Source organism: Pholis gunnellus (genome assembly GCF_910591455.1).
Source record: "Pholis gunnellus genome assembly, chromosome: 2".
NCBI classification, from domain to species: Eukaryota; Metazoa; Chordata; class Actinopteri; order Perciformes; family Pholidae; genus Pholis; species Pholis gunnellus.
Window position 1 is genome coordinate 15,849,416 of NC_136536.1, and position 24,856 is coordinate 15,874,271.

Below are 24,856 nucleotides of genomic sequence, written 5' to 3' on the forward strand. Positions count from 1 at the left end.
TCACGACGTTGACCTGAATGTTGATATTGCGATGGCGACGAGCAGGGAGAGGGGGGAGATGTACGCACTCCAGGCTCTGGAGCCGCGGGCACTCATACCTGGAACACAAAAAAAACACACAAAATAAACTGATGTGAAACCTGCTGGAGGAAGCGGATGGTATTCCTTATCTTAAGCTTGAGCTCTCAGCTATGTTACCTGTAGACACAGCTGAAAACAGATTTGCCTTCTAACTGAAAATGAGATACTTAAATTTCCAAATCATATATCACACATGCTGATGTTTCACAGGGGAACTTAAAATGTGGTAAAACCGTATTCATGTACTGGCTTATGACTGCGATTGTAAGTAAAAAATGTATTAAGGGAGTTTGGTGTAACGGTCCAGGAGCCTGATGCGGTTTGCTCTAATCACTAGTTTCTCATGTATGATTTAAGTGAGTCAATTAGTTCCTATGGATCACTGAATATTTCCCTGTAATGACATCCATAAAAAACCCTTTCCTGGAAAAAATATATATTATTTATGCAGGAGAAACCTCCTGAACCACTTCTGATGTTTCAGAACTACTAGTTTCTATAAACACAGCACTCTGTTTTGCTTGCTAATGTGTTTTGCCCACATCTTTTTCTTTTCAGTATCCAAAGAAAAAAAAAAGTAGCCTATTTTTCAAATGAAATTTAAAAGAAATGCCAGTGTGGAATTCAATCTCTCTCAACTGCTATTTTCAGGGATTCAACACAGAATATCAACAATGCAAATTAGCATTTAGAGCCGAAGAAGAGCCCCCCTGGAGTCCCACAGGACAGTAATAGCATCTAGTAAAAGAGGAAGTCAACCTCTGCGACAGAGATGGATTGCGCTGCATATTTCTGCAAAATATAAGCCTGCAAGAGCCCATGGAGGGGGTGGCTGGGGACACGAGTAATGGTGAGTCAACGGAGAACAAAATGTCCCTGTCAGGTTTAAAAAGTGCTAAGTGAATTCATTTACAAGAGCAGGTAAATAATAAAATATAGAAGTCGTGAGCGATTGACGTCCCGGTGAATCTTTGTTTCAAATGTTGCCATGCTGTTGTGTTTTTCTAGAACATGGTGGCATGAGAGGCAAGCCAAACTTAAACTGTTCCATGAACTTTCAATGTTTTAACCACCACAACTGTGAACAACAAGCTTACTTAGTTGGTGGATTTGTATGGGATCCGAGGCTGGGCCCAGCCCTCCTTCACTCAGCGTCTGAATGTGGATGATGTAGTCGTCATCTTCCTCAGGGAGGGTCAGCTCTGCTGTCGAATTGGCTGTTGTGAGTGTGTTTACCTCTTTGTGCCTCTGTCTCCTGTATGACAGCTGAATGGGGGTGGGGAGAAACAAGGTGGGTGACACATAGTGCAATGTACTTACAGTCTGACAGCTTATGTAAGGTCCATGCACTTATAATAGGAATAAACATGTTAGCGTGGAGCATATTGAGAGGAAAACTCACTTGGTAGCCTGTAACTTCTGACTCTGATTCCGTCGCCACCACAGGTTCCCAGTAAAGAGACAGCTGAGAGCCAATTAGTGTCCATTCGACATTCAGCGGCGGTTGGGCTGGTGCTGCATGATTTAGAAATAATTATTTTCTATATGTCAGCACAAAAACACACGGTTGTCACTTCGTTCGACAAGAATTATCCTATTTCTCTTATGGGATTATGCTACTTCAAAGAATGACATTAGGAAAATATATTGTTTCTACCATCTTACTTGGATGGTAACCAGTGTGAATACAAAATGAAACACCCGAGCAGCAGGTGCATCTTGGGTGCTGCAACTTACGTGGCTTTTTGGTGGTGACATTGATTGCAGGGAGGAAGGGGCCGGTGCCCGCTGTGTTGAAGGCGCTGACTGTGAGGAAATACTGCGTGTTTCCTGCCAAGCCGCTCACTGTGACTGAGGTTTGGTTCCAAGGCACCCTAACCTTCCCCATGGTCTCTGGTTTAGTGTCATCTTCCCAGTATACCACCTGTTCAAGACAGAGAGCGTGTCATCTGGGATTCAACCGTGATATATTGTTTCGTATTGGAGCAAAATGTGACATACAGCACAAGTAGTTGTATCTGATGTCTTGGGAGAAATGTGGTGTTGTTAAAGGATTGACTCTGGGTGTATCCTTTTAAGAGAGATCACAGCTTTCTTTTTTACGTTTCCAGCAGGATATCTGATCCGACATTACGAACGCCTTCGTTCATGGACTTTCATAACACCTAGTTGAATGTCACACTATGTTCAGATACAACTGAGAGAGTGACAATAGGGAGTGAATTCTCTTTTTTTGTAAATAATACATTATTTAGTCATAAAAATGTAATAAAATACAATAAAAGATTCCATTATAATTTCCCAAAGCCCAAGGTGATACCATAAAAATTCCTATTTTGTCCAACCAGCACTTAAAAACACAAAAGGTATTTAATCCACAATCATATAAAACAGAGAAGCATCATATGCTCGAGATGTAGGGCCAGTTTTGCATTTTTGCTTGGTAACTGAAACGATTCATCAATTATCAAAATGAACAATCAAGGTTTCTTTGTCACTCGACTGATTGATGTATTGTAGCACTGAAACAATTATACAATAAATCCATCTGTGTTGTGTATTACGGAATTTAATATTTATTTTTCCACTAATAAATATCAGACTAATCATGATATGCATTTAAATTAAAATAATACAGATCACATACCGACTAAAGTTACCAACCATAAGTGACTTTCATAACCAAACTGAAGATATAGTATCCACCCCCCCCCCCCCCCCCCCCACACCCATCTACCTTTCTCTCATCATTATTCAATGTTAGCTGATGTTGACATCACTGGGGTAGCTCAGATGTGAAATGGAAACAACATCTTATAATAAAGCCCTTTGATCAGCCTGATGATTCAGTCACAAGTATGCAGGTGAGGCAATCAGGCTGTCCTAGTTTTTGAAGGTAAAATAGAATGCAACTGTTTTGGGTTCAAAATGTAATTTAATATTCCTATTCTATTTCGTGAACAATGTAAAGACTCCACTCCCAGGGTGCTGCTTTGTTGGACTGTAAAAACAAACAACAGAAGGCCTTTCTTGGTATAATTATGCAGTTTTTGGTGAGAGAGCATTTCTTGGTATTCTGCGCCGAGGTCTGATATTGCAGCACAGACTATCATGAGTTCTGTATGACGGTACCCATAACCCATAATTGATAGCCACTTGAAAAGGCATGGGGATAGGGCAATTTCCTTTTGTTCTCCTAAAAAAAAAATGCTCTGACATGTTTTTTTCTGTCGTGCTGGTACAAAGAACTGTATCATTTCGGCTATAACAGTCGCCCAACTGAAACAGCCATTTCCATGGCGACGCAGAGTTTGGAAGTGATGGCATTGAGGTACAACAGGGGTGATGACAAGCATTGTAATTGTGTTGTGTTGTGTGTGTGTGTGTGTGTGTGCGTGTGTGATTTCTATTTCCATTTAAAAGGGTAAAATATACCTCATAGCCCAGAACCCTTTCAGGGGAGAAGGAGAGAGCCTGCCAATTCACCTCAATCTCAGAGGCAGAGACACTTCTGGCCCAAACTCCTGTTGGCATCCCGCTTGGCTCTGAAAACAGACGACAAGAGACTGAGCATTTCCGCCTTCTTCCAACAGAGACAAGCAGAACAAATCTCTTGAATTTTTACATTTATGACGGTGCCGCGGTTCTTGTTGATCTCTACTTGAATGATTCATCACACACAGGTGCTGCTGGTAAATAGTCCAACACTACAACACTACACTACAGACTGACCCCCTCTCAGAGGTAGCATTGATCTAAATGCCAACCGGCTTTCACTTCAGAACAGCCATTCAAAAGAGTGGTGATATTTGTAGACCATTTGCCTATCCATACATAAACATGTTTGTTTATCAAGCGCTTTCAGCCCAGTAAATGCAATACAACCATTTTCATGATCTTTGTCCTTTTCAAAAACAGAGAAAGCTTTTTGCAGCTTTGCAAAAAACCCCAACTCACATCCATTCCCTTACCAGTCTCTGCAGAGTAGATGGTGACCACGGGGCTGAAGGGACCCTGTCCTTTGCTGTTGTAAGTGCCAACCTTGACATGAAACGGAGAAAAGGGCGCGATGCTGTCGTTGCGGTACACGTAGCGCGATGCACCAGGGGCAGAGGTGGCCACGTGAGTCCAGCTAACTTCTCCGAAGGCGCGGAAAGCAATGATGTAACCAAAGCTCTCACCATTCTGTAGTTCTTCGGGGACAGGCTGAGAGTGAAACACAAAACTATAGTGATATTAAAACATATACAAGCCACTCACGTTCATCCCGCCTCTGGGCTGACACAATCACCACCCACTCTCATGGTGCCAAAAAGAACTGCGTGACCCACAAATTGCTTTTGTGACCCACCTGACGAATTGAAATGAGCAGTAAAAAGCCATTTGAAAAAAATCTAATCTCATTACGAAACGTCCGTGCAGCTTTTAAAACTAAAAGTTGTTACTGCATTAAATGAAATGAGAAAACTCAAATGATGAGACAGATTTAGCAAACTAATGACTTCTTTAGTATCCACACTATTCTATTATTTTTCAACTACCCTATACTAGTTATACAGATTTGGCTGAACAGTAATTCACCACAGATCCGAGACTCATTAATGACAATAACTGTCAGATTAAGTGTTCTGGTTGTGTATACATTGTTGCTGCTTTACATGCAGACTCTTTAACTAAGAAATTACAACGACTGCAGCGCCAGACTTCAATTGCCCCCAAAATTTATGACACCCGCAAGCCAAACAGAGCAGGGGGTTTGATTTAGCGAGAAATATTAAGCACCTCACTCAAGGATAAAAAAGATTAACTGCAGGCACTTTGTGTAACAGACTAGAGCATAAGACTGATGGCTTACCTCCCATGTGATGACCAGTTCCGATCTGCTTCCACCTCCTCCACCCACGTCACCTGGTGCTGCATCAGGAACTGGACAACACAGACCTCCATGTGAGAAACACTTCAGGCTTGCGAAAATTGAACAAAACGAGTATGGCAATCCTAAAACCTTTTTTTTTCCTTTTTGAAGATCACTTACTATTTGATAAGAACTAATTATTTGAGGGCAAAAAAGTGAATCACATTTACTGTACCTGCGTCCTCTGTCCTGGTCTTGACTGACACAGGGCTGGGTTCTCCAACCCCAACACTGTTTTTGGCCAAAACCCGAAACTCATACTCCACCCAGGCATTGAGGTCCACTACAGTGGCTGTCAGTGTGTTCCCATCGATTAGCTCTGGGACTGGAATAAAACAGAAAACATGTGCTATATAAATATAATCATTAAAATAGCTGAACATGTGGAATAAAACAAGAGAACCAATTACAAAATATTTAAATGAGAAAGACGTTGTCTTTGTGATGAATGTGAGGTGAGCTTTGTAAAAGGTCTGCCACGGAAATGTTGCCTTGCTTTCCTTACCTTGTGTTGTGCAGTAAAACTTTAAAATAACTGACATGCAAGTGTTCAAATTCTGAAAAGGGGCCGTATGAGCTCAGAGGAGGACGCTGCTAACTAACTGCACCGCAATACTAACGAAGAGTGAAAGGCGGACGACAAAGGTAAGGTATGGTACTGGAAGGTCTCTACCAACTCCTCCTGAGAGAAGTCTCCAGCTCTTTATGTGCTAAATGCTCCACTCAAATAACCTGACGGTGGGAGTGAAGTCAAAAAGTGATCCATTATACAATACCCATAGTCCTTTGATCCCTTGTTAAAATAAAAACATTTATTTCAGCAACTTTAACTCAACTTTTTCCTTGTTTACTTTTCTCTTATTTAGCAGGGGTTGTAGCTAACTACTGTGTGTTATATTTCGGTATTACTTATTGGTGGATGTGTACTGTACTCTATTGTTTATGGTTTGTATATTAATTAAAAAAAAAAAAAAGATATATATCTTGTTTTATGCTATTTCTTGGGGGCCTTTTCAGCATTAAGCAAAGGACAATAAATGAACCTTTTAGGCTAATTATGGCTCATTTACAGTTTTCCTTTAAACAATGACCACTGTCCCTGTCAAATAAGAAATAAAATGTATTTTATTTTATTACATTCATTTGGCAGACACGTTTGCAATGGGGGCAATAAACCTCCATAGCAACAAGAGCTCAAGAAGACATCCGCACAGACTTGACTTCAGCAGATGAAAAAGGCTTTTGGTTTTGGCAGATGTAAAGGTCATTTAAGTGGTTTAAATGAGATCATATAAAAGCAGCAACAATGACCTTATGTTCTCCTGAGTAAGACCCTGAATCCCCGACCATTACCTGAGCCTTCGGTCTGTAGCTGACCCTATACGCTCTCACCTCCCCGCTGATGCGGGAAGAGAAGTAAGAGTATTTCTCTGTGGGGATCCATGAATTATCTGAGTAGCGTCACATGTGGAATAAGATGAAAATTCATCTTCAAGCGTTGCCCACCTGTATTAACCCTCTGCCAGCCCACGGTGAAGGGAGTCCTGGTCTGGATGAGGTAATTGATGATCGGGCTGCCGTTGTCTCTGCCGGGACTCCAGGCCAGCTGGGCTGTGCTGTCTGTCACCTCCTCCACCGTCACAGAGTCTGGAGGACTGGGGGGGCCTGGCTCAATCACAGGAACAGACACTGTGAGGTACTTGCACACGCAGAGGCACAGATCGGACTGCAGAATGTGGATGTAAATGTGTGCACTCACATGTACTGCGAGGAAAACATGAACAGCAAACACATTTGCATTAAAAACACCTCCAGCTAAACTATATCGCTTCAAGAGGTTACTGTGCCTTTATATCTTGAAATCAACATTAGCAAGAGCGAGTTTGATTAGAAGTTTATGCCCTTCGCAAGGAAAAGTTAATTCAAGATTTATCCTCAAATATTCAACCAACTTGTATTCCTTCCCTTTCATGGTCCTCCCGGTAATTGATCGATGAAACAGCAGATGTTAGTAGATGCAGGGACTCAAATTAAAAGGTAAAAGATGAAAAAGGGCCTCGTAGCCCTGAAGCACCAGAGTTTTATCATTTATTTTCATTATGCTACCAATTAAGCGGCGTGATGTTTTACTTTAGCCTCATCTTCTGTTTCCTGTTCTAATGAACGTGTCGGCTCATCAGAAATAATAGACCACTAGAGAGCTTTGAGACAGACCGCAGAATAATAACGCCCCTAGCTCCGCTCACACTCCTCACCGACTCTGGAGTGGTTTCTAATCTGAAGCAAAATATTCTAATTATTAAAGCGTCAAATGATTATTTTAATACACAATCAATGGTTTATGCAGCATGTACTTGCCAAATCTATAAATGCATGTATGCTAAACAAGTAACTGCTGAACTACATTGGTTTTTTGTTTACTGAAGCCTTGAACGTGCAGCCCACAAACATTTGGCCTTACAGCCCTGGCTTTAGAGATATTGATCTTTGTAAAACTCATTAGCAGCTCCTGATTAAAAAAACAACTTTAATACACTGGCTTCAGTAATACATATTAATGGGGCACACAATCAAGGATCAATTCCTTATCCTCTTAATTATATTTCATTGGCTGAGGCAAGAGGGTGCTGTCAGTGTCTTGAGGGTGTTCAAATAATCTGTTATTAATATGGACAGACTGTCTGGGCTTTTATTGTGAATTTGGCACAGGGCAAATTAATATCTGGCTGTATTGTGAAAACTAACTGACACGGTGTATCGTATTATTTTGATCTGGATTGAATATTACCCATATTTGTAATATACGGCGTCACAATCGTCGGATGGGAACCTGAATAATAGTATGTTATAAAAGTGATGAAACACTACTAAATGTCGTGTAGTTGGTGTATTGCCCTCTGTACTGTCTTCCAGGAGGACAACGATGATGATGATGCAACTGTCAAACGAGCATGAGTGCTCACCGAGTGGTTTGAATGCTAATGACTATGATGTTATCTGTATAACATGACCTTCTCCATAACCAACACCACCCGGTGGAGTGTTTGTGAGGCCTCGTGGAGTGGCATCTAAAACATTTTCCATTGCCATTGTGAAAAACAAGCATCCAGATGATCACTCAAGAGTCTTTGTGTCAGGAGCGATTATCATTGACCTTCAGTGCCGCGAGACGAGTGGAGCGAGACCGGATCGGAAATAGCACCCTGCAAAATTACTGAGCTGCTTTCAACGGTTGATATCTTACACAATTGCAATAATGCATCTATAACACCAATAATCAGCATTATCATAAAAGCCTATATCTGTTTCTGCGATCACACTCGCGCTAGCTTAAAGCGCAAACACATTGACACACTCATTTTCACAGTCAAATGAGTGCTGCATTATTCACATTGTTGTCTTGACATTCAAATTGTATTTTTTTGAGCCCATGTAAATGCAGCCACTGAGGGATATAGCCGTGTGGAAAGTTTTAGTTTAATTTCTCAAGGTTTTGAGCTATCTGTCTCTGAGATGTCTGCCTCCACCCCAAAAAGACGAGTGTCAATGGATTTTTTAAAATGGTGCTAGCAGCTTTGACAGCAACATCTCTGTCCAGATTCAGTGTCCAAATTGCTTTGGATAATCCACACAGCACAGGAAAATGTTCTGGTAGAAAGTAGTTCCAATTGGGGACAGGGACACTTTTTCTGAAAATGTGTTAGTGGCAAAAAGTACGTTTACTTAAGTACTGCATTTAAGTACTGTACTTCTAATCCATTACATGTAAGAGGCAAATAGTGTGCTTTTTCCTCGACTGCATTTATCTGATAGTTATTATTCCTTCACAGACTAAGGCATAATGTACAAAATATAAAAATATAAAAATTACAATACATTGTGCAATCTATACATTTTTCAGATGCCCATGAGTTGTTTCGTTGTTCCTCCAAAGTTTGAGCCCAATACTTTGTAAAAAGCGAAAATTAAAGACAAATTAAAGGAAAAAATGAAACCATTTAATCTAGTATATCTTTGTTTTTTTCTTATTTTCCAGCCCATCAATAATTTCATATCCCCTCAGATTTATCTTGTGACTCTTGTGACACAACTACCTAAAATAGTTAAAACTACAATAGTATTAGCAACATAATATTAATCTCATAATGTTATATATAAAGATATATCTGTCACAGGACTTTTGATACTTTAAGTACATAAAACATCTATCTTAGGTAAGACATTTTATGCAAGACTCTTACTTGTAATGGAGTATTTATACATTGTTGTATTTTTACTTAAGTTAAGGATCTGACAAGGCCTACTTCTTCCACCACTGGTTATTATCGTATTGTATTGAGGTGTATTCGTTCTCAAAATTGGATTGTGACACAACCTGGGCAAATCAAAAAGTACCTGCATGGCTGGATAACACCGGAGGTGAGGTAGGAAACATGTCTTCATCTTTGAAAGATGGGGGACCAAAGCTTGTATCTTGGATGGTTCATATACTGCAATAATTGGTGTGGCACATTATTTGAACGTGTTACATGTGTCCTTCATGGGTAATAGGTATATGGGTAGTGGGGGTTTCCAAACAGGATACTCGACATGTGACCACTGTTTGTTAGAGGGCTGCAGTTGTGATCAAGCAACACCATTCTTTGCCCTCCATGACTAGTTCTCTATCCAGCTTCATGCTTAGTCGCTCAACATTTGGAGAAGTTCGATCCAAACAATGAGACATCCGTGACAGCTGCCGCGAGCAGGAAGTGTAAATAATGCACAATCTGAATCACAGGCAAGTTTCTCCCCAGTCAATACCAGGCCAATCCGTTTCCATGGCCTTGATATTGCTTCTGCTTGAGAAACAGCCTTATTTCCACTTAGTCCTCAGCCAACTGCAAAGGAGTGCTTATTAATGGCATTTGCCTTGAAGATCTTTAACATGTCAAGCTGAATCACTGGTGGGTATCCTTACACGATAAAGACATGGATCCAACCATTTCAAATCCTGACACCAATATCATCCCTCACCTCATCTGACATTTAACACATTTGCATAATGTCAATTTGCTGGGCTACTTGACGTATTGATCAAAGCCAGATACCTTCCTTCTCTCACTCTGCACACCGCATCAATCTGCCCCTACCCAAAACACAGAACAAAAGTTGTTCTATTTTGTTCTGCCCGATGTAGCTCTTGACAATCGTGTCTCTCCGGACTTATACATACTGCATGAGTGAGCACAGACAGGCATCTAAACATTCTACTGTCAAGTACATTGCCACTATATTGAAAATTGCTCATTAAAAAGAGACGGAACATTTTCACACAGTTTTGTCAAGTCATCTTCCACAAACATCCCCAAATGCATTTTGAAAGAAAAGCAAGCCTCCTCTATTTGATGTAATCAAGTGACTGCTACTATAAATAAGCAGGACATAAAAGCTGTGGACATCCGCAAACATTTTTATGAGGATATGGGCATTTTGGTCGCAATGCAATAACTGGCTGAGACAAAACCCATTTGACTTTAAAACCATAAGTGACCATTATATGCCCTGACAGTCGAGCATTCTTTGTATTGTCATTAATAAAGTCACCATAAATGTATATTATCAACAAAGCTTTATTGTTAACCCTTACAGAGTACAGACATGTTTTTTTATTGTGGGTTGTTGGCTACATCTATCACCCACTTTATCACTATTTCATGTCTAAGTGTCCTTGAGCAAGACTCTGAACCCCAAGTTGCTCCCAAAGGACAGGCCAGCGCCTCGCATGGCGGCTCTGCCTCTCGATGTGTGAGTATGCATGTGAGCGAGAGGCAAATTGTACACCGTTTTGTACGTTAAGTTAGAAAAACGCTAGATAAGTACAGTCCATTTATCGTCTACCGTTTATAGTTAAGTGTAGCTTTTATAATTTCCCCTTTTTTTTAACTGATAGAAGAGATATCCACATACTTAAATCGATGCAGAGTACACTTTACCTGCATTTTCCTCTATTTTATAAAGAAGAACTTAAAAACATTCCTGGCTGTTCGCCCTGTTTTAATTAGTGCCTGCGGAGCGGAGAGGAGGTTTTCTTACCTTTGACAATCAATACAGCCACGGCTGACAGGCTCTCCACGTCCGTGTCCACCACACAGATATATTTGCCGGCATGGTAAAGCTGAATGTTCCTGATCATCAGATCTCCTGCTGCTCTCTACCAAGGAGGAAAGAAAGCTTTATGTAGCATAAAAGATAACAGACCTTCTGACAGCTTATTAAAGAATCTAGTGAGGCATATATAAGGTGCAGTAAATAGCGGTGCCAAGAAATGTTAGCAGATTGGGCAGTTATTTAGCTCGGACTTTGCAGAGGAAAATCCAGCCTGTTTTAGAAAAGCTTTTGAACAGCAAAGATATTTTTGAACGTCTTGACAGTTCTTGAAGTCAAAGCCTGAATATGACACAACATTTTAGTCACATACTTCTCTCCAAGAAAAGCTGGGATGAAAAGGATCAAGGCCAAAATTGTATGCAGCAAATGGAATGTTTGTGTCTTACAAGGCCATTGCTATTTCCTTTGCTTTTTGCAGAGGTCATCATCATGACCTTTAAGACATGTTGTGAGAAACTACACAAATAAGCTATTACTATTGAGTTCAGCTGTTGTTTGCTCGACTGGAGAGGAAAGAAAAGGCCCTCTGGATTCTCATCTGTGAGGACACCCGTAAGCAGCAAACGGTAAATTAGTGGGGAAATCATTCTCTTGGTATTGGCAGGGAAATGTGGCAGAAGAGCCAACGTGGTTTAATTATGGAAATTAAATTTCCTCGAAGCAGCAAAGTTAAGTTGATAATCTTTTTGGACTGGGGACATTTCTGGGGAAGTCTCTTTTCAGATAGGAACATTGTCAGTCAAACACACACATGAAGAATGGTTAATCTCTTCGGGTGTGAGGGTGTTCTGAAAGTGTTTTGTCATTTGAGGCTCTGCCAAGACACCGATGATTATGTGTATCTGTGTATCTGTTATGAGGAGCTGTGCAGCAGGCTATGTTAAAGTAGGATTTAAGAATAATTTAAAAAAAAAAAAAGATTATTTCAGAAGACTGAGCTTGAGGAGGAGAAGTGTACTCAAAAAGATGACAACTTGTCACAATGCCCGAGAAACTAATGCATTACCTACATGATGGTGTCTATGTAGGAAGTATATTTGGACATAGCATAGCTATGTTTTCATTCACTAAAGTACAATTGGAAGCTTGGGACAGCTGAATGATCTAATAGTCCAAATATTTATATCCCACAGCTTAATACGCCTCCATGGACACTTTAGAATTGCAAAATGAAGATGGTATCACACCCATTGCAGCAAAACTAGCCACAGTAAATCTTCATGATGTCAACCCACAAGCTGTCTCTTTTAACTAATGGAAGGGATGAAGTGAAGCAAGATGGGAAGAGGTGCCAACTGCCCATTCACACGTTCTGAAGAAGTATGACTGCGGGTCACTCACCCCGCCCACTAGCTCAAAGTGACCGTCTCCCTTGGCGATGAGTTGTCCGTTGAAGGCCCAGGAGAAAGAAACGTCAAGGACGGGGTCACTGGCGACCTGGCAGGGTAGCACGATGCTCTCGCCTACAATGATCTCCATGTCCACTGGCCCCTGGGTGATTCTGGTTGGATCTGCCCCAGAAAAAAGACAAACAAATTCATTTCTGACTGCCAATCTCACACAGAACATGAGACATTTCATTGACGGGCACCGTATTGTTGATTTTCTGTAATAGAGGCTCAATAGTGAGACTACACTTAGGAGGACGTGCTCTGTAATACACTAAGTCACAGGCAGAGTATTATCTATATAAAGGAAGGTCTCATGAAAGTCTTAGTCGAATAATGTGATAACACGCAGCCTGCCACTACTAGAATGGCCTAATACTCCTGGCTGACACAGCTAGAATAATCTTCTGAAATCCTGATAGCAATTACAATACACTGCAGATCAGATAAAACTTCATGTAATGGGCTGCTCTGTGCATCCACGACCAAAATGAAGGGCGCTGCTTCAAAGTCTACAATAGCAATCATTGGGCTAAGTCTGTCGTGCTTCAAAAGTCAAGATAATGAATCTGCTGAGGGGATTTGAAAATCACATGTAAAAAGCGTCCCCTCAGTTCTTAGGCTGGTGATAATCAATGTCTGGGTCATGGCTCTGTGTCGCTGACTGCATTATGGCCTCAAAAAAATAAGCCAGCCATTTAAAAGAAAATAACGGGCCTTGGCAGTTACAGCGGCAGACAATAGCGTCCAGCATATTAATAATAAAACCAATAAGAGAACACTCACCTATCACTCCACTGGAAGCACACGCTCGACAATAACAGCATCTGTAACACATCCTCACTAGCGCTTTCATTGCTTACACTCAGGGCTCTTTCATTTGTTGCAGTAAATTGGTTGCTTCAAATGCTTTGAGGAAAACAACGATAGAGTATTTTCTCAAACACCTTCCAAGTGTCATTATTGCAGTCGCAGCAGAATGCAGTCACACAAAGCAGCCGCACAAAGCAGCCGCACAAAGCAGCTCAAAAGAACTTTACTGAAAAACAAGAGCTCTTCTTTCAAGTTGCACTTGAGTTTGGGTAACCATTAAACCCCCTAAAATGAATAAATAAACCAAAAAAATGTATCTAAAAACATTAAAGGCTGTTACTTAATTATGCAAGTCCCTCGAGGACAGAGAATTCCCTAGTTTTGACAAGTTCCTCAGAGCAAAACTTGGAAGTTCGTTTATGTTTCGACCCACCAGTTATTGACTCAAGTTCTCATGGTACAGTAGCTCTCTCCTGCATTAATCCATACTGAAGCGACAAATTCTGCTTACTCAGTGGGATGCGCAAGCGTTCGTTCTGCTATTTCACAGGCGAGCTTACCGGTAACAAGGAGCCTTCCAGTTGTACTCGACATGCCAAATCTATTCCTAGCGAAGCACGTATAGCTGCCTGCATCAGACTTGCTCACGTTGGCAAGCCTCAATGTTCCATCTGGGGAAAGTGTGATCCTATAGGAGTGCACAAACAGAGACAGCAGCTTGCAACACAACTTTTAAGAACAAAAAAAGTATTTTCATTAAATTCTGATTCTTGGTTTGTCTACATGTCGGCGTACTACGTCGTCATAAACATTGAGCAGTTTGTGTAAGTGCGGTGAGTATTCACCAATTAGACCAAAACAAAAAAGGTCTAATGCGATGGCATCATAAAAGTGGTCTCACAACACATACAGCAACTTTCAGTTCAGTCATTACCGGTCACTGGTGTGGATAGGCAGGTTCCCTTTCTTCCATAAAATGCTGGCGATGGGGTAGGCCTGGGGTTTACACTCTAAAGTCACTGTAGTTCCTGCCTTGGCTTTGAGCAAAGCTCTGAGGACGTTCCCTGTGAAGTCTGGAGGAGAGGCTGTGTGGAAACAGTAAACTGTCTTTAGTACAAGGCTGCAGCAAATCTCAAAGGGCATTTGAGGCGTGCATCAGTTTGATCTGCAAAAATCATCAAATTGTAAAGTAATGGAGACGATGGGAAAATATATATATATAAAACCGAATTCGCTACTGGTGATTATTAGTCAATTTTCAATGTAGTAAATGGATTCATGAGGACGGCCTATCTGTCCAAACAAATATTGTATCTTATAATTGGTTTTGCTGTTGGTTTTACTGTTTATGGTTAGACTGGGAATTATGTATCAATCACCCCATTCTCACCTTAACATCAAAGTAAATCAGGAGATCATGAAGGGGAAAAGATTTTTTAAATGTGTTTGGCCCCACAAAACCCTCTTTGCTGACCCCATTATCTGCTAATCCAGATAACCTTTAAGAATGACAGTAAAATGACCTTTAAGATTCTTTGACAACAATGATTGGAGGATTTAAGGGAGAGATAAATGCCATCCTACCTAAAACCATTAGTTCAGCGGCGAAATATATGGCGCCGTGTTTATTCTCAGCCACACACTGGTACATGCCGGTGTCGGATAGCGTCAGCACCGACACTGACAGGACTCCGTCCTCCACATGGATTCTGTCCTGTGAAGAAAGAGGATAAAAGAAAGCAATTATTGCTTAAGACTTAAATGTAGCTTTCACTCTGGCAAAGCTCAATATGCATCGGATGGGTTCGAGGCATTGTCATTGGGCGTGGATCAAATCAGGATTTTGTGAAGCAACTGAAACAACGTTTTTCCAAACACGCTTGTTCTCTCCATCATGTAAACCAATCTTTACAGCTTGTAATAATATCCTGTAGTGACAACTGAGCATGTAAGATTTGTGTATGTGTGGATAAATGAAGGGTCCTGTTATAAAAGTAATTTATTTTTACATGCGCATGCATCATCAGACATTATTGATAGAATAGATGTTGTTTGAATCACAGTCCAATCTCTTATTCTAAAAAAAATCTATTATTTCTGTTTTGCGTGTAAGGATTAAGCTCTCTCTCTCTTTCAATGAAAGAATATGCGTTTGCACAACAGTATGCTTATCATAAGCCATATACTGTAAATCTCAAACTGAAATCATGAAAACTAGTAAAACTAATACTGCTCATTGAACAGAGAGAAAAAGGTTATCACATTCTAAATCCTGCACCTGTAATTATATTCTTAAAATTAAATTAAAGAATGGCATTTAAAAAGGGTATTTTAACAACAAAATCAGACTTGCTCTGAGCATTATGCAATGCTACTAAGAAAATAAAACAACAACAAGTCAAGTGAAATGTAACACCATGTATTTCCCTGGTGGTGTTTTGTAAGGTATGCAGTGGTAGACAGTGTATTTCACAGTAGATTAAACTCATTGTCCTTAAATCTGGAGGAGCTAAAACATGCACCATGAATAATGAAAAACAACCACCGACTCCATTCAGATGAAATGGAGCAATCTCCCAGGGACTACACTGATCCACTCACTAAGACTGTGTAATCTGCCAAGGTAGAGCAGAATAAGAGACAGTTACATCCGTGCCTCATCACTGGCACACCTCAGATGTTTACCCTCTCCTCTCATCTCGCTCTGAATTGCACTTGGAAAAACAGCCGAGCGTTTGACGCCAGGCTCTCTAAAGTGAAAGGATGAGCTGAAGCTGAGGATTAAGTCATTAAAATGAAACATTGGTAGGTGGCGGGAGACAGGCAGTAATTCACCTCTGAGAGTAGCTGTTGGCCGTTCTTCAGCCACGTGTAGGAGGGTTTGGGCTTGCCGTTGGCTCGGCATTCCCAGTATAGTCTCTCCTCTATGGCCAGGGCTGTGTCCTTCATGGCCTGCATCCACTGAGGCTTAGCTGAGGGAACAGAAATGTGCTGCTGAGAATTATCTGACAGAAAACCAGGGGGACAGATTTGAAAGGAGCTGTATTATCTCACCAAATAGTCCTCATCCAAAATAGTTCAAAGGAAAGCATGTGTAGATTGACAGCTCAAATAAGTGGAAATCATAAAGCTTGTGGAGAACGGGTTTTGTCTTTAAAGAGGAGAGAGGAGTGAATGTAGGGTATCACTCAGTTTCATCACTTAAATGTGTCAGCAGCCTGTGGCAACTCGGGATTAGCACGAAGCACTGCGACACAAAGCAGAACGCTCTCATGACGGCTGAAGTGCACCCGACGTCTCCGCTCACCCCAACCTGTCACCTTAATTCTGTGTATAATAAAGATCACCCCGGTCTGTTTCCCATCCAGCACACACTACTCCCTAGCTTCTTACCTCTTACACATTTACAGCTTTTCAGGAATTTTCATGGGTAGAGTGTTGTGCTCATAATAAGCACAGCTCACTTCGCAGGCACTTTACATATCGTCAAGTCCAATTTCACAGGTGTCATTTTCCCTCTTTCGCAAAATTCACGGTGGCTGAAGTATACCAAGAACCCACACATGTAATTACTGCAGTCAAATTAGAACCAACAGCACTTATTATCCAAGAAGAAGGTAATGACTTTTTTCCCGGCTGTGTATGTAACAATGAGCTGTTCAAATTATAACGATTATCATATTACCGAATAACAACTCTCAACCACTCCAAGCTATTCTTGGTGTCACATGCTAACAGCAACAGCAGGATGGATGGAACATAAAGATGTAACACAACTCTTAATATCAGTAATATGTTTTGTGTTGTCTTAGCAAGCCGAACGACCGTACCATAGAATGCCAGTCGACCAGTGGCTATGTTCTTGCCCATCTTGTTCTCAGCCACGCACTCGTATCCTCCTGTATCATCCTGCTGGAAGCTGGGGATCTCCATCACCGCATTCGAGTACTTCATTTTGACTTTACTGGGGAAGGGAACGCCGTTAGCCCTCTTCCAGGTGATTTCTGGGACAGGGCTGGAAGAGGCAGAGGAAGAAAAGCCTCAGCAGAGATTCTGATTCAAGTTCTTTTCAAGACTGTCGCTCAGGTTGCAGGTGTCTGTAGTAATCTGGCAGCAAAAAAGTATTTTGATTGAGCTTAAAAGCCTTTTCACTGTATTTTTTCCCTGCTGATGAATGGTTTGGACTTAACCCGATCCGACAACAGAAAAAAAGCTGTCTCACATGATTTTCAGACCAATAACGGCTTGACGCCGTATTCTAAGAAATATAATTGCCATGGTAACTTTACTATAAAGAAATCCAGAGGCCTGGAATGAAAGACAGCAGAAGATTGAAAACATGCTTCAAGGAATTCAGCTTACTTCCCGAGGGCGAAACACTCCAGCGTAACTGTTGATCCTTTTGCGGCGGGGACATTGTCCGGGAAATTAACTTCTATTTTCGGCTCGTATTCGCCCATCACTCCTATGAAGAGCAAGCGCAAGAACTTGCTCAGTCTTCCATTATTCATGACTTACAAGCAATATGGCTTGCATTACGGACCAAACAATAGCAGTGTAAAACTAACAGAGGAGAAATAAAAGACACATGAGCAAACATTCTCTCATGGGTAAACTCAAAGTAGTACATCACTTAAATGTGCAGTCGCAAGAGTGCAGTGAAACACCAGCGAGGAAAAATGTAAATCTCTTCTTGGTGGAATAGACAGAGTGGAATTTGAAATCTTGTTTTTTTCTTTTCAGCTAGTCTGGCTGTTTATCTATTATTTCAGAGCTTGAGTGGGCAACCTCTGGTGTTTTATTGTTTGCATCAGTCTTTAAGACTGGGATCAGAAAGCGAAGCGATGAGATTTAAATCTATTCAGCTACATGTACAGTACATTGAGTAGAAACTAACTGGTTGAGCCACCAGAACACTCAATGTAATGGTCCAGTGACGTATGGCTCATGTTTAATTCATTCCGAGGCAATCTTTATTCACTCTTTCTATGAAGGCGTAACAGAGAATAGAACAACAGAGCAAAGAGAGCCGGCTTGAGAGAGTGAAAGCACGGGGAAAGCTTTTAAAGGGAATGCGAATCATAAGAAAGCTAAGTCAGCAAAGAAGAGATTTGGGTGCTTTGTTTGCTGGCCTACATTGAGGAGCAACTATTTACTTACAAGCATTAGCGCCTGGTGACTCAACAACAGCGAGGCACGACAGGACAAAGAGCACTCATGCAAGTACGATGATTAAAGCCACCTTGAAAGGAAAAGGTCCTCAATACAAGGCGGAGAGGCATACTTGTCACATCATGGCTGTGGGCTGTGTCTTACCATCTGTCCTGAGGATCAGAGACGTGGGTGAGCTCTGAACTTTGCCCTTTGTGATGCTGTTCATCACGACGCAAGTGTAGTTACCCACATCAGTGGGCTCCACCTTGGCAATGTAAAGGTTTCCCGTCTGCTGGGAGACGAAACGTCGATTGTCTTGTTGAACAAAGTACGGGTACTCATTGAAGACCCATGCATACGTAAGGTCTGGAGGACAAAACGGGGGACACAGATGAGATGATCGTGGATAGAATACGACGTGACATTAGATAGGATTATAAAAAAGGAACTTTAAAGAACTGCACAGATGGAGATTAAGATGATTGTTTACCTCCTGAGGAAGTGGGCGTTCCACAAAGAAGCACCACTCCTTGTCCCTCGCGGACCGACACTGCGCTTCTGGTGTGGACTTTGAAATGATCTAAGTCTGAGGGGGGGAAACAAAAATGAAAAGAAAGATCACCGCAGGATCTCACATATCAGAGGGGAAACAGAGCTGAGCCAAAGCTTTCAGCAAGACACTGGCACAAGCCCATGAGGAAATTGTCATGAGAATTGCAGGCGAATGCCTGAGAGAGAAGGAGAGACACAGGGAGACAGACAGAAATGTGCCTGTTGATATGAGGGGCTTTTGTAAAGCACAAAAAATACAATGCCGACATTTTAGCTCAGGCCCTGAATGCGATATTAGATATGCTTTTTTTACGACATGAGAGCTAGACTGGTAAGAACGGGTTACAACTCCAGTTGTGTACATGTCTAAGAAAGCTGAGTAACCACTTGAGCGTGGCATAATGCGGTATAATGTAGTATTGTATAGCTATACTAGTATGTTAAAGTAACAATTACTTATTATTATTATTATTATTATTATATAAGGTCACATAAAGGATCACAAAAAGCATCACAAAAAGCACACACACATTTTCCTACCTACCCCTGGTGGTATTTAGCCGTGCAGGTATATCTCCCGGTTACTCTGTATAATCCACAGACTTCGCTTTAATCAGTTTCAAAGTTTGTTTGAAGGTGGAAATAGGTAAAACCTCTGTCAGAGAGGCGTGTAGATAATAAAGTGTAACTGAGAAATTATTTCTGCAAACACTCATTGGGGTTAAAAGCTTGTCAAATACAACCATAAATATCTGCATGGCCGGTTCGCGCCAAGAGAAGGTGTGAAATGTTATTTAGTTGAGATGTGCATGAATAGAAGGCGCCTTAATGGATAGAACATAAATAGTAAGTATTCATTTCTTAATTCATTTAAGATTCTTGCTGGTTTCACCACCAAAGATATGAGATGTGAGAGAAATGGCAGTTTGTATATACGGTCTTATTTTTGTGGCAATGCAGTTGTTTTAAAATGCAATGTTTGCACTGTTTCTTTTAGTGATTTGCATGTCTCTTCTTTCTTATGTCGGTAGAAAGAAGCATATTATAATTCAGTCAATGTAAACTATAGTTTCAGCCCTTATTTAGGTATTCTTCATGCACAACATTTAGGAATTTGGTTGACTACTTTACCCTAGACGTATACCCAATAAAACACCACCGATTTTTGACAGAGCTAAGCAAGGAAAAGTGAAGTAGTCATTCTTAGTTTGCATGTACGATCACGAATAAAGAACAGTCATCACACTTAAGCCGCCCCCATGTTACTTCCACCATGCTAATGTGGCAGCACTCATAAATATTGCAAATATCGGCCACCTAGTTCGGCATGTGTCTGCATCTTTTGCTAAGTGCAGTTACACTTCCATACCATTTCTTGATAAAAAGTGACAAACACTGACTTCAACTTACAGGCAAACTGCAGACTTGCTCTCCTGGTGAGGATAGCTCCAACAGTGTTGAACGCCATACACTGGTACAGTCCTACATCCTGGTAGCGGTCCAGACTGCTTATAATGAGGTTGCCCCCAGACAGACGCCGCCGGCGATCCAGGCCCAGATTTATGAGAGTCCCATTCAATGACCATCTGCGAGGGCAAAGACACCATCAGTCCCTGGCAAAACACACTGTCCATTTCTTTCTACCAACCAAGGTGGTCTGACAGGAGGTGACTGGAGAACACAACTCACTGAAGTAACTCACTTGAAGCAAGAATAATATACTGTACATTTGTGCTGGTGTCGAAAGATTCGCAGGTTGAAGCAAGAACAGTGTGAACTTTGCGGTTGTAATTTTCACATTTGATTATTTTCCTGCAGTGCTTCAACTTTCCTAACAAAGTTTCACACAAAAGTCATTTCTATATTCATAAAATCATAAAGAGTCAGTTGGAAAAGGCAGTTAATAAGTAATTAATAAGTGTAGATCTGTAAAAAAGTAAATACACGGATAAGCATTTGAATGGTCTCTGTTGTCTTTTTTGTTTCAGTCCTAAATTGTTGTCGACTCACATTTTTTATAAACTGCAAGTAGTTTGATGATTTCATGCTTCTACCTATCTAATTTGCACATGTTCCACGGTTGTTGCATATTGTTTTGTCCCTGTAATCTAGTTATTCTGTAATCCATAACGCTATAACATACTCTAGTTCTATTGGTTACGTGTTTATATAACCCTTAAAATGCACATTTCTTGTTTATATTGTATTTTTCTGTGTCTTTTTAATTTTTCTATATTTTGCTCTACCATTATTTGCTGCTGCAGCTATCCCATTTTCCCCGCAGGGATCATTAAAGTTTAATCTTAGAGTATCACACACAAAGCCGTCTTCGGCTATTTAAGGGAAGCAGAAGATAAAGGTTTTAGAAGCCATCCTAGATAGTATCATCAGTCCTAACCATAATCACCTCTTCTCTGTCACATTATATTTACATAATGTGACATTATTCCACCTTTGACTTCTCATTAGGACAACACATTAGCACTTGGCAGGAGGTAACACTGGGCTCATGTAACAAAGAATGCCTCTTATGCTCCCTTTCACCTTCCATCACATCCATCATTTTAAAAAAAATACTTTGCACTGCAGGTTAAGATTGTGTTATAAAGTAAACAACGCACCTAAAGGAACTCTTAAAAACATGAGATACATTCATTGATTTAAACAAGCCCTGTTATTCAGAGAGAGAAACCCTTTCTTCCACCACAACACTCATCTCTGTGTAAATGCTCTTCAGAAGTGGAGTATTGATGGGTTCAAGGACACAGCACTTTTCAAGAATGTTCCATCGTTGCTCTCAAAGCATACAAAATAACAACTTCTTTCCTTCAGCCACCTTCTGTTATTCTACCTCACTTAAGTGGAAATGAAAGATGTGGAGGCCATAATGGCCAACTTACCAAAAGCTTTCAAGTCTAACCTCCAAAATAATTTCTTAGAGTATATCCAAACCATTGAATGTCAATGAGTGCTTGCTGCCATACTCCAGACACTTATACTTAATAGCTGTTTTTATGTACGTATTGGGGTTAACCCTCTTTCTCAAGGCTATACAGTTTCAGAGGCTTGTCTGTACGATGAATATTTAAAGGATTGGCTCGGCTAGTGATACATGCATATGTGTGTTTACATGTCTGCTTCCACTCGAGTCACCACATCATCTTTATCCAAGCGTCACCGCCTGATCTTTATCCAAGCGTCACCTGCATTGGGCAGGTGATTGAATAGCAACACCGATAACCGAATTACTCTGCCCGAGACTCATTTTGCGAGCACATGTTGTCTGACCATCTGACCGCATAGAAACTCAGGTATTCTGGATCATCCTGCCGCTCAGAGCCTCAGGCTTCAAACCTCAGGTCAAGTAAAGGTAAGGCATGTCACCCTCTGTTCAGAGTTAAAAAAAAATAAAATGCATCATTTTTTATGACCCGCTGAGGAGAAGACGCTTTTCCATAAGATGTGGTTTTCTCCCATCAGTTATTATGCCGCTACGGTGTGCATACTATGACATGTCTCATCTCTTTGTGAGTGACAGGATTGGCAGAGCAAAGGAGAAGGGAGAAAAGAGAGGAGGGGAGGGGGGGGGGGGGGTGAGCAGTGTGAGCCTATTTACACTTCAAGAGAGGAGCCAGAGAGGTGTTGAGGACTTGCAGAGCCCAGCACAGCCAGCTTGAAAAGACACCACGTTAAACATGCTCATCTCACCTTTAATCAGTACATGGAAATACCTGGTCTTAGGCGGGGAACGTGAAAAGCCTGAATTAATGAGCGCACATACTCCACCACCATCAGTCTGTGCTGGCTGTGCCGTAGTAACTCCACTGTTGAATGCCCAAAGACACTTGTAATCAATGCCTGCTGGTGTCTAGCAACCTGCATTGGTCTCACAGTGTCTTATGACAGGAGATTTAAAGATGCATTAAGATGCTACACGTGTGTCGCTAAAGATAATGTCTGGCGAGACAAGAGGCAGATTGGCGGCGCGTTAGTCAATATGAGTTAGTAAAGCCGTAATGACGCCACTGCTTAGAGTCTCTGTGTGCTTCTCAGTCTCATTTGGAGAAAAAGAAATGGAGAGCAAGCACCTGCCTATTCCGTGGGAAACATCTTTATACATTCGTATTCACAGCACTTTTCACGAATGTTTCATCATTCCACTCAAAGCATGATAAAAATAACTATTCCTTTTCTTCAGCCACATTCTTCACATGTCTTGGGGCTGGGCGTTATGGATAAAATGAGATATCACAATGTTTTTGACCAAATACCTTAATATCAATGTTGCAACGTTATTGTAAGGTTGACCATTGGTTGACCAATATTGACACAATGAGAGTTTTGATAATCAACCATCAGTAATGACGAGGTGAATAAAGGCAAATAATAGACAGTTAGATCAGTCTTGTAAGTTCAGAAATTACATCTTTTTGCTGCAATGCAGCCTTTAAAACCAGGCAAAGACAACTCTTATGCCATATGACAATATCCAACATCTAACACGATATCTAGTCATGTTGTGTTATGTTTCCTGCACTGATCACAGTATTTTACATTAAACACGGTCCTCTTAAGACACTTAAGTGCTTTCAGTGATGATAGTGAAGTGAAGAATAGAGAGAAAGAGAAGCAAGTGCTGCTGATTCTGTGCCGGAGTCCCTTTAAGTTTGAACAAAGAAAAGCAATAAATGGTGATGGTTGCTACCGACTAAAAGACAGCGTTTTTGTGGTGCAAATTGTGTTTCTGTAATCCAGTTTTCAGACAGATATTATGATGATTGACTTTCACTTGGTTTAATAGTTAAAGTAAACATAAATTGGAAGTGTCACTGCTTCCACACACTTTAATTTGAATGTGGTCTTACCTGTACTGAGGAGGGGGCGTTCCCTTTGCGTCACAGGTCAGAGTAGCTTCTTCTTCTATGGAGTCCATAGGAATGAACAAATCACCTGGCTCCATCCTCCATCTTGGACCATGGTATGATCCACTGTCCAGACAATCTTGTCAGAGAAACAGTAACGGCTTGAGCGTAACAATACAGACAAAGTGCCGTTTTGATCAAGTTTGGCCACCACAATTCCCTGTTCTTCTGGAGGAAATATGACATTCAGGTTTAATAGGAGGGCTTTCTCAAAATATGAGGTTATGCATTGCTGAAAATGGGAAGTGACTAAATACCGTACGTTTCACATTATCTCCAGTTGTCTCAAAGTGCAGATTCTTCCGAGAGAACCAGATGAACAATATTGATAGGATGCCATTCCTTTGAATTTAAAACAATTGCATTTCCATATGATAAAAGATCAACCATCCATTTTTTGTTTTATGTTTTAATCCTGTTCTTTTCTCTGTGGTTTGTGTTAACTAAATCAAGGAAACCATAGAAGACAAAGAAACAAAACAGGTTACAATCCCAGGGTAGTGAAGAAGAAGATTGAGAGTGTTGTCTCTGTGTCGTGAATGGAGGTCAACACCGAGGAGCGTCCCTTTAAACCTGGGCCACGCTATCATCGCTGACACTGACATGATTTTCGCCTCTTCAGCTATCATTCCGCAACTGTAAATGTCCAAACGGGAAAGAATCATTACTCATATAAAAAGGTGTTTTACCTGCCAGACAGTCGATGATTGATAACAGTAAAAGCTGTTTCCATGGCAACGTCATCTTTGGCAGCCAAGGGCAAATGAGACTTTCATCCAATAAGCTTTGAAATGGCACTCGTGTTCTCCGAGAGAGGGGAGCTTGACCTGTTGGAACAAGGACTTTGTTGTGAAACACAAAACTCGGCGAACCCCAATATT

At 41.0% G+C, this 24,856-nt stretch overlaps 1 protein-coding gene across 1 annotated transcript; it reads right to left on the reverse strand.

The window, feature by feature from the left end:
* cntn3a.2 (contactin 3a, tandem duplicate 2) lies at positions 1 to 24,719 on the reverse strand (the record flags this gene model as incomplete). Its single annotated transcript, XM_079181074.1, has 22 exons — positions 1 to 98; positions 1,179 to 1,347; positions 1,484 to 1,596; positions 1,819 to 2,005; positions 3,517 to 3,626; positions 4,053 to 4,287; positions 4,937 to 5,007; positions 5,172 to 5,321; positions 6,503 to 6,661; positions 11,072 to 11,189; positions 12,488 to 12,657; positions 13,908 to 14,035; positions 14,282 to 14,432; positions 14,932 to 15,061; positions 16,183 to 16,319; positions 17,178 to 17,362; positions 17,710 to 17,812; positions 18,664 to 18,867; positions 18,992 to 19,087; positions 20,464 to 20,639; positions 23,919 to 24,054; positions 24,665 to 24,719. 22 exons carry the CDS (start codon positions 24,717 to 24,719, stop codon positions 1 to 3), a joined length of 3,081 nt encoding a protein of 1,026 aa, XP_079037200.1.
* Between the last annotated feature and the right edge of the window lie 137 nt (positions 24,720 to 24,856).